Source organism: Oreochromis niloticus, linkage group LG7 (assembly GCF_001858045.2).
Source record: "Oreochromis niloticus isolate F11D_XX linkage group LG7, O_niloticus_UMD_NMBU, whole genome shotgun sequence".
In the NCBI taxonomy this organism is placed as follows: domain Eukaryota; kingdom Metazoa; phylum Chordata; class Actinopteri; order Cichliformes; family Cichlidae; genus Oreochromis; species Oreochromis niloticus.
In genome coordinates this window covers 6,442,622-6,459,001 of record NC_031972.2, presented here as the reverse complement: position 1 = coordinate 6,459,001, position 16,380 = coordinate 6,442,622, and the positions used below count along the sequence as shown (strand labels likewise).

Below are 16,380 nucleotides of genomic sequence, written 5' to 3'. Positions count from 1 at the left end.
AGGCAGCCAACCAGAACAAACTTGGCTTAAAGCCAAAGGATTGTATTTTGAACTTTGAGTCATGCAAAAGGACTTCCACAGATTCCAGGATTAACAATCTGAAATTGGAAATGAGCAAAGTGCATCAAATTTCAGTTTCAATTTCAATTTATTCTAAGTAAAGTTTTAATAAAATTTAATCCACATCTGCCGAAGGGTGAAATACTTTTCATAAAATTTTGAAAATCTTTACTTAATAAATATCACACATGTCTACAATGACAACATTGCATAAGCTCAATATGATTTACTGAATGCTGTTATTTTGATTATTATTGGAATATTGGAATATTTTCTAAAATGTAACAATAAAGAACACTTCCTCCAGACTATATAAAAGCATGTATCACATTTTTATTTTTAGCAGGTGGGATTTCTTTAGTATACATACATTCACTCTACATCATCATCATAATCAGCAGCATCACAAATAACTACAAATGCTACTCTTTGGTCAGCAATTCACAAAGTGCAGCATTACAATGTTATGTCTTCTGTTCAGTACAGTAAAATGTTGGCATTTATTGTTGATCACTTATGGATCCTCTTATTGTTGCTCAGGGCCTCTGTGAGTTTGGTTTGCATGATCTCCTTAGTTGAGTATAACGGCAGCTCCAAGGTCGAGAAGCATGTGTGTGTCTCAGGATAGTACTGGTCATAGGAGAGGTCCTTGACTTCTTTAACTTTGACTTGCATCTTGATTTTGTCCATACCGAGAATTGGCACCCGGTCAAACCCTGTCACAAACCCTTAGAGCAGGAAAAGAGTGGAAGTCAGTGAGTTTTATTTTGTGCATAACATTATGACCTGATAGCCCTCTGAAGTCAGACTCTCAGTTCATTCATGACTGCTCATCCACCTCAGCAGTTCATCAAATGCTTTTTCCTACCAAAGACCAGATACCAAATGCACAAATCAGCAAATGTAAAAACATTCTGGAAACATATGAACTCAGGTCATAAAAGACGAATATTTTACTTTATTAAATCCTTGGAATTTGTGGCTTTACTTTAAATCTTTTGGACATACTGATGAATAAGATCAGCACTTATTGTTTTATATGATCAAATTAAATCAAATACTTACAAAGGAAAGCTTTCTTCTGGTTCTCAGTCAGTTCATCAAAAACCTCCCAAAACATCTGTATGGTGGGATGGTCTGCGCTGTATTCACCTTCATAATGTGTGTTCTAATCATAGTGAAAGAGGCTGTTAGATATACTGAAAATAATTCATTTAAACTATAATCAAAGTATACACAAGGATGTGATAAAAGAATTGCAGACAAATTACATCTTTGTATCACTGACAGCTGTTTACCTGTTTCAGCTTTTCCCAGTCACTGAAGGCTTTGCCCACCATCACTTCCTGCAGCTCCTTTGGCCTGAAGAGTTTCACCAAATCGCGCTCACACACCAGGAAGAAGCCTCTCTTGAACTCCTGAAACACATTCTCCACTGATGTGTTGAAGGCATGATTCACATAGGCATCCACAAACTCCTTCCTGTTTGGCAGATAAAAGTAGTGATTTAAAAAAACACATCCACACTTTGGTGAAATCATGAACTGTTCTGTTCCATTTTGTTTAAAGAGTGGTTGCTTTATATCTCTGCCGTGGTCATTTCCCATTAATTACTTGCCTATAAACATGCAAACTTGTGGTGTATCTCAAGGATATGCACCGAGTCTTGTTACTTTTTCTATTTAAATGCTTCTGCTTGGTCACAAAACAGTTTAATGTATGTTTCTTTGCAGATGACATCCAGTTATATCTTTCTGTCAGCTCCATTGTCACTGTCCGTTTGGTAGAGTCGTTAGATTTTTTGATCATATTATGTGGTGACTTGTTATAATCTCTAGCTTCTCTTTGGCAGGACAATACTGTATTTGGTTTTAAAACGCATGTTATGAAAAAAAGCTGCCATTGTCCTCACTTATTTTGACTTGTCACCAACTTTTCAGGACTTTCAGGATCAAGGTCAATCTCCTTTCCATCCCAGTTGATCTGTTGGGAAAAAAACATAGATATTATTGATTAAAGAAGTGAGTTGATATCAAAGCCGTTTTTGACTTAAAGTTGTGCAAAACGCCTACCGAAAAATACATGTCCAGGTTTTCCAAGTCATCATCTTTGTAGTCCTCCAGGATGTACTGCAGACTCCTTTAAACACAACATACTTTAAGATGATTTGTGGAACCAATCAGCACCTAACACTACAAATATTTGCGCAATACAGCAAATACAAGGAAACTTTCCCCCTTACTCTCCAACACTTGGGTTGAATTCTATCAAATCCTCCAGTGAAGGCCTTACACCAAGCAGCTTCTTGAACAGCACCAGTGGGAAGGGTAAGTGGACGATGCACTGGTTGTACAAGGCCAATCCACACAGAACTCCAAACAGGAAGAAACGCTGGTCTTCCTGAGGTACCTGATGTTGACAGTAGAGACATTTGAAATTTGAAATTGTTTTCTTGAATTAAGGAGTAATAAATCAGCAATCACAATTGTTAAACAGTTTTAGAAATCAATCTTGGTCTATTTAAATTATATTTTTAGTAACTCTTACTTTTGAGGAGAACCATGCCAGTGTTTCAGAGTCATTGAACATGAACATCCCAGATTCAGCTGAGATCAAGTCATGAAAGACTTCATAAAAAAAGTCTTTCCTGTAGACGTCATCGATCATAGGATTTTCATCAAAGAAGACCTACAAGACAAAATGAATGATGAAAAAGTAAACAAAATTTGTTGTATGCCAAAATATTGTTTATATAACAATGTGTAAACGGTAAATGGCCTGTATTTGTATAGCGCTTTACTTAGTCCCTAAGGACCCCAAAACGCTTTACACGTTCAGTCATCCACCCATTCACACACACATTCACACACTGGTGATGGCAAGCTACATTGTAGCCACAGCCACCCTGGGGCGCACTGACAGAGGCGAGGCTGCCGGACACTGGCGCCACCGGGCCCTCTGACCACCACCAGTAACCACCACTGTACACAACAATGCAAACATTTTAGTTGGCTTGTGCCTTGTTGTGTTTACCCTAAGTGGCTTCTTGTAGTCTGTGTCACAAGCATCCGCCAGTTGTTCAAAGGTGTCTTCCAAAATGGTTGCTCGCCTCAGGTCCAGTAAAAACACACCTTCATCATAATCATCAAAAATTCCCCAATAGTCAAAGAAATTCTCCAAGTAGTAACTCCTCTGCATTAACTGGAAAAAAAAGTTCAAGATTCAACATGTTTTTGTTTTGCCTACCTGATTACTTACTTTAAAGTGTATTTTAAACAAAGTATTGTATCACACCAAATTCATATAAGGATGTCATTTACCATCTGCGTGTATACAGTATTAGAGTCAAAAACCCATTTTTTTGATTGCAGGTCCATTACAATTGGGAAGTCACAAAGGAGAAGTGGCTCAGCTTTAACATACTAAACACAGAAAAGAAAACATACAGTTCTTTTGAGTTTAATGACATATAGCAATGCAAAAATTTTCAGTTTCCCCCAACCATTTTTTATAATATGTTACATGCTATAATGTGATTATCATGATTCGGCTGTGCAGCAGGCAGGAAAGGACCCAAATGCAGACTCACGGAGGCAAAAGTAGACTCAAACACAGCTTTTTTTTGCTAAATGGCAAAATAACACAAAACTAGACTGGGAAATTATATGAACCGGGCACACAGGGACACGCACAACCATGAGGGAGATGCTGACATAAATACACAGGAGGATAACGAGGGAAGTGAGAACACATGGGGAACACAGTTGACACAAATGAACCTGACGCCACAGGGGAAGCAAAACTAGACACACCGAACATGGAAATACGAGACTTTCACAATAAAACAGGAAATGGAGAAACATCACACAGGAGCAAACAGGAGGGAGCATGAGAGGGAGCGAGAGAGAGAGGAGACGAAAGAGACACGACATAAAGGGCGACATACAGTGGCTTGCAAAAGTATTCGGCCCCCTTGAACTTTTCCACATTTTGTCACATTACATCCACAAACATGAATCAATTTTATTGGAATTCCACGTGAAAGACCAATACAAAGTGGTGTACACGTGAGAAGTGGAACGAAAATCATACATGATTCCAAACATTTTTTACAAATAAATAACTGAAAAGTGGGGTGTGTGTAATTATTCAGCCCCCTTTGGTCTGAGTGCAGTCAGTTGCCCATAGACATTGCCTGATGAGTGCTAATGACTAAATAGAGTGCACCTGTGTGCAATCTAATGTCAGTACAAATACAGCTGCTCTGTCATGGCCTCAGAGGTTGTCTAAGAGAATATTGGGAGCAACAACACTGTGAAGTCCAAAGAACACAGCAGACAGGTCAGAGATAAAGTTATTGAGAAATTTAAAGCAGGTTTAGGCTACAAAGAGATTTCCCAAGCCTTGAACATCCCACAGAGCACTGTTCAAGCCATCATTCAGAAATGGAAGGAGTATGGCACAACTGTAAACCTACCAAGACAAGGCCGTCCACCTAAACTCACAGGCCGAACAAGGAGAGCGCTGATCAGAAATGCAGCCAAGAGGCCCATGGTGACTCTGGACGAGCTGCAGAGATCTACAGCTCAGGTGGGGGAATCTGTCCATAGGACAACTATTAGTCGTGCACTGCACAAAGTTGGCCTTTATGGAAGAGTGGCAAGAAGAAAGCCATTGTTAACAGAAAACCATAAGAAGTCCCGTTTGCAGTTTGCCACAAGCCATGTGGGGGACACAACAAACATGTGGAAGAAGGTGCTCTGGTCAGATGAGACCAAAATGGAACTTTTTGGCCAGAATGCAAAACGCTATGTGTGGCAGAAAACTAACACTGCACATCACTCTGAACACACCATCCCCACTGTCAAATATGGTGGTGGCAGCATCATGCTCTGGGGGTGCTTCTCTTCAGCAGGGACAGGGAAGCTGGTCAGAGTTGATGGGAAGATGGATGGAGCCAAATACAGGGCAATCTTGGAAGAAAACCTCTTGGAGTCTGCAAAAGACTTGAGACTGGGGCGGAGGTTCACCTTCCAGCAGGACAACGACCCTAAACATAAAGCCAGGGCAACAATGGAATGGTTTAAAACAAAACATATCCATGTGTTAGAATGGCCCAGTCAAAGTCCAGATCTAAATCCAATCGAGAATCTGTGGCAAGATCTGAAAACTGCTGTTCACAAACGCTGTCCATCTAATCTGACTGAGCTGGAGCTGTTTTACAAAGAAGAATGGGCAAGGATTTCAGTCTCTAGATGTGCAAAGCTGGTAGAGACATACCCTAAAAGACTGGCAGCTGTAACTGCAGCAAAAGGTGGTTCTACAAAGTATTGACTCAGGGGGCTGAATAATTACGCACACCCCACGTTTCAGTTATTTATTTGTAAAAAATGTTTGGAATCATGTATGATTTTCGTTCCATTTCTCACGTGTACACCACTTTGTATTGGTCTTTCACGTGGAATTCCAATAAAACTGATTCATGTTTGTGGCTGTAATGTGACAAAATGTGGAAAAGTTCAAGGGGGCCGAATACTTTTGCAAGCCACTGTATCTAACAGCCTCTTTCACTATGATTAGAACACACATTATGAAGGTGAATACAGCGCAGACCATCCCACCATACAGATGTTTTGGGAGGTTTTTGATGAACTGTCTGAGAACCAGAAGAATACTTTTGCAAGCCACTGTAACATCATAACATGACACGGTGACTGGGAGGACAGAACACTCAGAGAAACGAGAAGGTCTAGGGAGACAGATAAACACAATAGATGGAGAAAACATGGAATGACACACACAAGGATGGGAACACAGGCACAGAAGAGGGAAATAAGGCACAAGGACTAACACACATAAACACACACAGCAGGGGACACGGAGGGCAAAGACACAAGGGGAGCCTGAATGAACAAAAGCTAACAGAATAAACTCAGGAAACCACAAAATGTCATAAAAACAGAAGAAACTCAGAATGCTGGGTAAAGGACTCAGAACCATGGCAGTAACGATAAATATGATGTCAGGCTGCATAATGGGATGTTAATATGAACAGATAGTGAAGAGTCAATGAATGATCGCACCAAAGGCAAATGACAAAAGAAAAGAAAGAGAAAACAGCCATCACAAAAGCAGACCCAACCCCATGACAGACACATCACTTTAGCCTAAAACAGAAATAAAAGGAGGGTTTTTTGTTTTGTTTACCCCGTTTTGTGAACGTAAATGCCAGTGGTCCAGATCCTCACCAAGAAATGCTTCATCCAACAATAAATAAAAACTGCTCTCTGGTATTCTTCGAGATTCCACAACCCTGCTGTTGGCCTTTAAAAGAAAAATTTTACTTACAATTTCTTTTTGTTTTCAGGTTAAAAAAAAGAGGCACTAAGGCTTAAGAAGGAGTAAAATAACACTGACGTTGTACATGTATTTGAGGACTAGCAGCAGATTTCTGACCCCGGAGTTGCGGGGAACAGGCACAAAGGACAGGATCTCTGAGAGGGCCTGCTTCCACACGTTAATGTGTCGAATCATGGTGGAGTGCGACAGAGAGGACCACCAGTCGCCTGAAGAAAACAATAACGTTAGCAAAAGTAAAAACAGTAGATAGAAGGGCATGCTTTAAAATTTTCATGTATAATAGTGGTGGTGGGTATAGGCAGCATACCTATAATCTGGAGGCTTTCATTCGACAACCTTGTTACTGCATTGGCTACCGCCACAGCGAGCTTTATTCTCTGTTGCCGTGTGTGTTTCAGGACTGTGTGCAGAAGCTCATTGAGAAGAAGGTAGATTCTCAACCCCTCCACTCCCACTGGTTTCTGATCGAGGGAAGGAAGCAGGTGTAGCACTGCAGCCTCGATCTGTGAGTTTGGCAAGGATTGCAAGGATCACTCAGCAGCAGGCAGATCAAAGGTGGGTTGACTGTGTTTTTGTGCAGGGTGGCGTTCAGAGGAAAAATGTTTGGATTATTTAGGTATCTTATAAAAACCAGGATGCTTACCTTGTCACAGAGAGTGTATCCAGTTACTATTAGCAAATATCCCCTAAATGAGTCATATGCAAGTGTTTTTTTAAAGGCGACTGTGCCTGTTCAATATGTGGCCACAGATAACAAGTACATAACAATAATATATACAGTGTATAAAAAGATAATGATGTGTCTGCTTGTTCAAACTAGACCAGTTTTTAGACCGTCTCAGTGATACAAATGGGTAAAAACTAGAAGACAGTCTGGACTGAGGCTTTGTTTTAGAGTTATAATTACATCTGAGAGTCTGAGATAGTCTGAGTTTTGTACATACTGCAACAGTCAAAATGACAATTGAAATACTTCCCCTCCAAGTATAAAAAGGATCAAATGAATGATTGTCAACATAGACAGAAAAACAAGGAGTCATGAGTCATGAGATTTCTCAAATTATTGGAAAGATTATTTATAAAAACAAAAACATAGCCTTTTCCTGCAGATTGCATGTATTCTAGTAACATACCTCTGCAAGAACATTGTCCTTCTTTGCCAGTTTTGTGAAAGCACGCCGTGCATGTTTCATGTTCAAGCCAGGGTACTTTGGTGAAGTTTGGAAATGTTTATCACCGCTAAGAAGACAAAGAAAAAAGTCCACGTTAAAGCGTTTCTTCTTCTGCATCAGCGAATATATATAGCAGCTAAAACATTACCATGATCACCCAGTTAAGTTTAAGAGCAGGTTCACATTTGCTAATTAATGTTAGCTTTTAACACTGATAGGAATATCATTAGTTTGGCTGCTATTTTGACATCAACCAATGTACCAGACAAACCCACAACGTGTCCTCTTATTCACGCTAATAAGAATCATCAATATTATTACAAATTAGCACAGAATAACCATAAATGGCAGCGCTACATTTCACAAGCCAAAACATAATAGACCTACCACCGACAACCTCCCATGACATGGACATAAACTGTGTATTTACCTTAGTTCAAGGAAACTTTTATTCAGACAGGATGCAGAGGAAAATGCCTCCAAGATTTCCCTGTGAAGATTTAATGTTTTCATTCGATTGCAGAAGAAAAACTTGCTTTCAAACAAATAATTTGAGTCACAGAAGCCATAAATCACCAGGCAAATCAACAAGCTGTGACTGCCAGTGCATCATACTTACTGTTTAATCTTTTTCCATGACTTTAAATCACATTCAGTGATCCATTTGTCAACCATGTTATCAAGACAGTGTTGTGATGCAATGCCACAGTCTGTGTTTGAACCCTCGTGAATGCCCTGTGAAGGAAAGCAGTGACTGTTTACATATTCACACCTCCTCCCATCACAGTCTGTACTTTATGTGTTAGTGTCAGTACCTCATCAGATGAACATGTTGCAAATGAACAGTTTTCTCCTGCGAAGATGTTTCTGATTTTGCGCCCATTGGTGCCTTAAATGATAAGTAAACACGTCACTTCTTTCTTAGATAAGTTAATTGCATCCTCAAGTTGTTTATTATCAGAGGTGTAGCTACCCTGTGGCAGTCGAACAGGCAGCGGCACAGATGGATTACTCTCCTCTCGATGTCCCAGCTGCCCTTGATTCTCACAACCAAAGGAGTAGACCTGCTTGGATTCGGTCAGCGCTAAAGTGTGATTCCTGTGTAGATGATAATATACAAAATATTTATACCTCAAACTCACATATACACTTTACTAACTGCTTTACTTTAAGCATTTTTTATTTAAGCAGCTTGATGTTGTCTGTGATATCTGTTACTCTCTTCAGTGATAATATAATAACTTATGGTGTTTTTACATTGGCATGCTCATGTAACTGTATAACCAATGATCTTTAAATTAATCTATTTTAATTTTTTTTAACTCTATATAAAAAATTTACTCTAAGAGAATTGTGATATATTTAAAATGTATAATTGCTGCACATGGCTGACTTTTTAAAGGATGAGACTGATTCTGCAGGATCAGATCTCGGGTCAGGATGCATCCTGTTCACATTAGGTCACAACAGTCAGTGAAATGTCCTAGCTTTGTTTTTGTTTTTTGTTTTTTTACTCTATATAAAATAATTCCTGGGATACATTTTAAAACTTTAACCTCTGTATTTTTGATGTGAAACATGAAAAATATTCAAAATAGCCTGAATATTTCATTAATTAAGCAGTATGTGTGTTGTACCGTCCACATGTAATCTTGGTGACCTTTGCCCCCCAGAGCTCTGCAACAAGTCGAGGACGCAGTTCGTTGCGTAGTGAGTTGTGGCCGAGCTGTCCGTGTTGACCGGAGCCAAATGTAAACACTGCACCATGCTGAGGAGCCAAACACACAACTACAGCGTAAAGTCCCACAGCCATTTACTTTTACATGACAACTGTTTTAATGTTTTTTCAAAAAATAAGCTATTACGAAGTTGTTGGTTTTTTTTATCCTTTTGACTAACCTTTGTCAAAATGGCCGTGTGGTCCTGTCCACAGGAAATGCGCTGAGCTTTCTTCATATTCAAACACTGAACAGGAGCTGGTGTGTGTCTGTCTATAAGAAAAAGGATTGTCAGTGTTATTATGTTACCAGATTATAATGCCCATTAACATACAATAAAGTTCGGACATTTATTTTAAAGCCACAGTACCTTTTGTGTCTCCCAGCCCGAGCTGTCCACAGTCATTTCTCCCCCAGCTGAAAACACCTCCAGAGACAGAGAGGGCGAAACTCTGGTCTCCTCCTGCAGCGACCTGGATCAGGGGGATCGCTGACAGTGATGGGACATGCTGAGGTGATCTGCAGACAGACTCTCTCGTACCCAGACCCAGCTGGCCCCTGCAGTCCTGACCCCACGTATACAGCTGACCATCTGTGGGAGAATCAGCTTGTCTCTGAGAAATCCTCTTCCTCCTGATATCTTGAACTTTTACTCAGAGTTTATGTTTATTGTCATGACATAGACCCTAAATGTGTGGACTGTATTACTAAGTGCAACCAAATGTGTTTCCTATGAATGTAAGTTGGATGGACTGATTCTGTCTAAGTTATTTGAGTTTTTCATTTACATTTGTAGCAGTTTACTGCAGAACTGTACTGTACCTTTGGTTAGCGCAACTGAGTGCTGACTCCCACAAGCAACCTGAGAAACCTGTTTGTTAGAAAAAGCTTCCAGTGGGCTGAAAGAGAAGGAACAGGAAACATAAGAAAAATCCAAAAAAAACAGGCTACACACTGCGGGGTTAAAGGCCTAATCATAACAGTCATAATATACCAGTTTGCACATTTCTATTGCCAGTCTATGGAGCATACTTTTTTTCTTAACGTGGTACTAATACTCCTTCTCACAGGACCAATAAAAACAACAACAAGAAGAAGAAGAATAAAAGTTTGCACATCTGTATCTGTTACCTGGGAGTGAAGGGTGGGTGTCTCGTGTCCACACAGAGGACTTTGCCGCTCTCAGACAGCAGTGCGACCACATCATCGCCACAACTCACAGCCTCTATCTTCTCTTTGTGTTTCACAAACTCTGCAGATTCAAAAGCCACAAACGCAGCAGGTGTGAGTGGACACAGTTCGGTTAAATGTACCAGAGAGTGAACTTGTTAGTGACACCGATACTCACTCTGCCTGCCTCTCGCTCTTCTGCCATCCTTGCTCTCGTTTGTGCGGATAATGAACGCGTTTCCGTTACTTTTAACGAAAGCCAGTACGTTTCGACCTGCCGACAGATCCGCGATGTGATGGCTGATGTTTAAATAATGAACTCCATCATGCGTGGTCGTGCTGTCGGTACCGGAGCCGTCTTTCACGTAAAACCCGCGCTGACAGTCCTCTCCCCAGGAAAACATGTTGTCGTGTGTTTGGGAGCGACAGCTGATCCTCACTGAGTCACTCTGCAGTCTGTCAGCCAGAAACGAAACTTAAACTTAAGCATGTCGCTGAACAGCGTGAGGCAACAAAATGACGACAGTCGGGAACACGATAGTGAAACTGATAATAGATAATCATATCAGACAAGAAACGATTGCGCTGTTTTTCAGATCCATGAGTAATATTGATGGTATTAATGTGGCAATGGTAATGTTTATAGCTTTTATACCTAATGTTCGATTCAACTCAATTACATTTTACTTTTTATAGGGCAAAATTACAACAGCAGTCAACTCAAGTCCCATTTTGAATGACAGCAGAAGAGAAAATGGAGAGAAACTTCAAAATAGACGAACAACGCTGAGCAACTTGGCGACAGTGAGAAGGAAAAGCTGTTTTTTAACTGAGTCATCACTGAGTCAAAAACTGTAGAAAGGGCGTATGGCTCCTGTGTCAGTTAATCCAAACTACCTGTATGTTTGAACAAATCCAGTTACACAGCTCAAGAAATATAAAATTACTCTAATAGAAGAAAATGGCAGTAAGTAATTAACAATATGTGTATCAGTAGTACTAAAAAGCTATTATATCAAAAAGTAAAGGGAAAACAGTCTGATGAGCTGAAACTGAAACAAAATGAAGCCTATAATGCTGACTTTACTGTAATGTCTGTTTGCGTTTTACAGCTTCAGTTCTTTTTTCACTCAGTAGGTGGAAGCAAACTACAAACAATGGTTGCAATTTACACTCATCCGTTTTTATTAGAGGTAGAACCCAGAAGCACATCCAGGTTTAGGTCTACTGCTTGGTGCTACACAAAAACAGGCTGAACAGACTGAAACTTACATGAATTTGGATAAATCCAAGTCAGACGTCAGTGAAGCTCCATAACCACTTCTGCTTTTTAGTTTTCTCAGAAATGGATTAAGCCTACACCCAAACCTACGGATGTGTTCACTGACTTTTTCTCTTTTTCTGGAAATCAACCCATTACTCAACTGAATTGATTATCATGACCCTCACTAATAGCCATTTAATAAGTTAAGAGTGAGCCAGAGTAGTATAAATATTTTAACTTTTAGCAAATCCAGCAGGTTAATTAAGTGATTTCACATCATATTTTCAAACAGCTTGTCCATTATCAGTCAAACAGACAAATTCAGACCAAAGCACTACTGTCAGTGACTCAAAATTTAACTCTCAATCTGGGGCAGACGACACTTGGATTGTATGCCAGATTTACACAAATCCTGCATTTCGTTGCCCTGTACCTGTGACATGTGCAATGACAATAAAGTTGAATTCTATTCTATTCTATTCTATTCTATTCTAAAAGAAGACAGATTATGTTCTCAGATAAAGCAAGCAAAGAGGGCGAAGCAGAGAAAGTATCTGCACAATACATCCACATAAATCATAATGGAATTTCTTTTAGAATGCAGGAACATCTGGGGAGTAAACAGCTGTTTAAATGTCTAATCACAGTTTGTGCTTTCTGTTGTAAACGTTTTTAGTAAGGCATAATTAACATAAAGGCTAGAGAGATGAAAGGATGCCAAGCTGATATCAGGCCTCAGTCACATGGATTGTTTCTTAAATTCTGAACTTAAGTGGTCATCCAATAAAGATCTGGCACTTCATATGTATGCTGATGATACGGTAATTTTTACACAAGCCAAAACTGCTGATGATGCAGCCCATCAGCTTTCATTGGCATTACATGATTTACAAAAATGGCTGAATGACTCATGCCTTAATGTAAAAAAGACTGTATCCTTGTTTTTTAGTAAACCTAAAACAACTGTGGCTGCAGTAAAAGTTCGCTTGGGTGCACAAGAACTAATTAATGTTGATGAATTAAAGTATTTGGGAGTGCTACTAGACTCGAAATTATCCTTTCAAAAACACGTTAAAAAAAGTAGTGAAAACCATAAATGTTAATATACAGAACTTTAGACATACCCGCACATCATTAAAGGGACCACAACAGTCTTATGATCCACTCAGACATGTTACATTCAGATGGTTTCAGCCTAAAAAGAATCAATGACATTGATCAACCACAAGGGGGAGGTAGAGTTCCTCCAATGTCCACACATTGAACGCAGAGATACCCACAAACACAAACGTACACTTTCAAAATGTTACTTGGCCTTGACCTTCCTGTAACTCAAGAAGCATCTGTCACTTTTACAAAGTGACTTATTTGTTTCCAAGAAAAGACTGAGGAGATAAATCTGATAAAATGCTGACTAAAAGGTGAAAAACTGACAGAAAGTGCCAAGATCAATGTGCTTCTGTTTTGCCCAGTGGAAGCTAAAAATGCAAAAGGTTATCTTGAGGACATTATTCGCTTTAAAAACAACAAGCCCCATCTGAAATGTTAGCTCTGGAAAATGCTCACACTGAGACAGAGGACACAAGCTATCTTGGAATTCATTTCCTTATAGGAAAAAGATCCACTGATTGTGGCTCAGAGCGTGTTTTTTTAATCTTTACAGTGTCTTAAAGAGATACATGTTCCAAAGTAGCTGACAACAAAGAGAGAATTCAGGTGTTTGTGGACAGCGTCACTGCATCACATCCCTCTACTGAAACTCCCGCTCTCAGCAAAGAATGTATTATTCTCTTATAGTATCTATAAACATTAAATATTCTTTATTTATTTATAGACAACATGAGTATTTTTCCAGTTATTCCATATTGCAAGTAAGTTTATCCAAATTGTGTGTGCAAATACAGAAAGTCAGAGACGCCAAATACCTCTTAACATATTATTGCTTTTTGTATTGAAATATATTTGTATGCTTCTAAATGAAAGGAATTTGATCTATTTTCATTTTATTTTCAGTGAACTTTGACCTTCTTGCTGTACATGTAACTGGTGCAAAGGGTTGTGGATCAGATAGCCTGGACAGGAAAGCTGGTTTGCATGCTTCAAAATTAAATGGGAACCACCAGGAAAGCCAAATGAAGCAAGCTGCACACTTATGGCTGGTTCCATAGACTCCCATGATAAAATGGTTCAGCTATAAAAACAACATGTTCAGAAAATAATTTTAGATCTGTGTGGATTTTTTTTTATGCTTAAAGTTGGGGATGTGGCTTACTTTGATTGCCAGATGTCCTCCCAAACACCGCTGAAGCTGCTAGCTACCTGCTAAACATGACCTCGGTTAATCTGAGTGACTGAACAGCCTCTCTCCACAGTGTTTGTGTTGCTGGTGCCTTTAGGAGCATTTTAATGGCATGCTGTAAGGTCCAGCCTGTCCAAGAAGTTTGTGCTCCACCTTTGGTGAGTCGCCACCAAAAAGCAGCTGAGGGTTGCACATAACGCCCATTATTACTTCCCTTTGCTGAAGTTTGTCAGAGCTGCTTGGTGATTAGGGGTTTTGACTTCTACCTGTTATTATTTTTTTAGTCTGTGACTGTGCTTTTTGGGTTGTATTGCTTAAACCTTTACATTTTAATGATTAAGTCAAGTGAACTTATTTTTAATATGTGGATTTTTTTAAGGTGCTAAAAAATATTCTCAATCAGATGTATCCTTGTGTTACATCCATACACATCAGTGGATATACCTTGATAACCAAGTTAGCAAGCAATAGCTGAAATCTTAAAACCCCTTCTTCTGATCTAAATATGGTCATTTCGCTAATAGAATGGCTGCGAAAATGCAGAGTCCAGACTAACTTGTGATGTTATGGTGGCTACGTTATTCTTTTATATACAGTCTGTGCAAAAAACAACAATTTGATTTTTATTTTTATTATTTTTTTGGAGTAATGCACATGACAAATCCTGCAGATATACTAAATCTTTATCTGGTGTACTTAACAGAATGGTAGTATGGCCACTGCAATGCCAACTTCAATATTTCTCTTTCCTAATATAAAACAAAAATAATACATTTCACCAGCTTTAAAGACAAAAATCTCAAAATTGTGACCGTCTTAGTCAGCCTAGACTGCAGTCCATTTCTTGTTTACACCATTTCTGGAAACTACTTTGTTGTTCACGTGGCTTCACTGGAGAGGATAACCAAGCTGGAAGTGATTTTACTCCTCTGGACGACCACTGCCAGAAACTGTCAAAAGCTTTAGCTCAGTCTGAGCTGGAGGAACATCATCTTCTTCCTGTTTTGTGCCATGAAGCAATAAAACAGATTCCCCTTTAAATCCTACCCAGAGGCACAAAATGTAAAAGACAGAGTAGATCTGCTGGTAGAATCTGACAAACATCACTTCATGAAGTCATTATTAATGTAGAAATGAGCTCGCTAAAATTCACCAGCGTGCAAAACAATAAGACAAGTAGCAACGGCGTGATAAATGACTGTTTTTCTCCTGTTTATTCAGCACTTATGCTGCACTTTTTGATATTCATCTCTCCTGTGGCTGCAGCTTTGCTGTACTCATGTCAGGATTTTTATCCTCCTGAAGCAACTTGAGTCTCTGACAGTAAGTGAAGGAGTGCAGCCTCTTGAGAAACAAACTGCACTGAGTACTTCCAGTACTGTGTGCATGCATGCATGTGTGTGCGTGTGTGTGTGTGTACACGTGTGCTTTTCAGGGCTGTGCTGAGCCGTACCAGGACCTAAACAGTCACGGTATCATCTCTGCTTCTTTGCTTCCACAAAACACGGAGCAACATGACCGCAGAGGATGCTATTTTTCCTATTTTTCCTCTTACCCCCGCTTTCTTTCTTCTTTCTGTTTCTTTCACAACATTGCTGCTTCTTCTTCCTTCAGCTCCAGAATAAGTGCTGCTCTCCGCTCTTATCTTCAGACACGAAATACGATTTAAAAACAATTTTCTTAAGTGAGAAAGACCCGTGGGGCCGTGAATAAGACAATCAGTGCACTGTCAGCACCATGACTGGATTAACTCAAAAGAGGGCAAAAGTTTACTTTATCAACACTTTATCACCAGCAGAGTCCTCATGTATGCACCCGATGTTTAAATGAGATAAATGGTATGCTATTTAGGACAAACAGAAGAAGTCATATTTTTAAAGTGAGATTTAAATTGGATTTGCAAAATGCTCAAATATTTTCGTGCGCTTGGGAATAAAATTCTGAAACATTTTACGTAAGTTTTATTACTTCGGGGGGAGGGGAAAAAAAGATATTTATGTAACATATGCAAATGTGTCTGGGACACAAGTATGTGCACTACATGTACAGTCATGGTAACAAGAAAGTACACCCTCTGTCAATTCTAAGGTTTTACATATCAGGACCTAGTAAAAAATTATCTCTTCCTTACCAGCTCTGAAAATTAGGTAAATAATTTGGTGCACAGAGAAGTTCATGTTCGACTCAATAACTGCAAGGTATCCAGGTCCTGTGTCTGCAAAACAAGCTCGAATCATCACCACTCCACCACCGTGCCTGACACTCGGTATGAGGTGTTTGTGCTGATATGCTGTCTTTGTTTTTGTTTTTTCAAATATGCCACCGTGCATTATAGCC

At 39.5% G+C, this 16,380-nt stretch overlaps 1 protein-coding gene across 1 annotated transcript; it reads right to left on the bottom strand.

The window, feature by feature from the left end:
• Positions 1 to 369: 369 nt before the first annotated feature.
• LOC100694742 (probable E3 ubiquitin-protein ligase HERC4) lies at positions 370 to 10,957 on the bottom strand. The gene is made up of 23 exons (XM_019360785.2): positions 10,659 to 10,957; positions 10,442 to 10,562; positions 10,133 to 10,209; positions 9,681 to 9,902; positions 9,492 to 9,583; positions 9,230 to 9,360; positions 8,566 to 8,690; positions 8,408 to 8,481; positions 8,212 to 8,327; positions 8,023 to 8,082; positions 7,554 to 7,659; positions 6,728 to 6,923; positions 6,478 to 6,626; positions 6,268 to 6,384; positions 3,381 to 3,482; positions 3,094 to 3,261; positions 2,608 to 2,748; positions 2,303 to 2,469; positions 2,133 to 2,199; positions 1,973 to 2,043; positions 1,359 to 1,542; positions 1,126 to 1,228; positions 370 to 788 (listed from the first exon to the last, which is right to left on the bottom strand). Exons 1-23 carry the CDS (start codon positions 10,882 to 10,884, stop codon positions 571 to 573), a joined length of 3,033 nt encoding a protein of 1,010 aa, XP_019216330.1. The 5' UTR covers positions 10,885 to 10,957; the 3' UTR covers positions 370 to 570.
• Between the last annotated feature and the right edge of the window lie 5,423 nt (positions 10,958 to 16,380).

Coding starts and splice junctions, on each gene's coding strand:
- LOC100694742 (XM_019360785.2), bottom strand. CDS start 10,884: ATGTTTTCCTGGGGAGAGGACTGTCAGCGCGGGTTTTACGTGAAAGAC. Junction 8,691..9,229: donor ACCAAGATTACATGTGGACG/GTACAACACACA, acceptor TCATCTACACAG/GAATCACACTTTAGCGCTGA. Junction 8,328..8,407: donor CAACATGTTCATCTGATGAG/GTACTGACACTA, acceptor TTTCCTTCACAG/GGCATTCACGAGGGTTCAAA.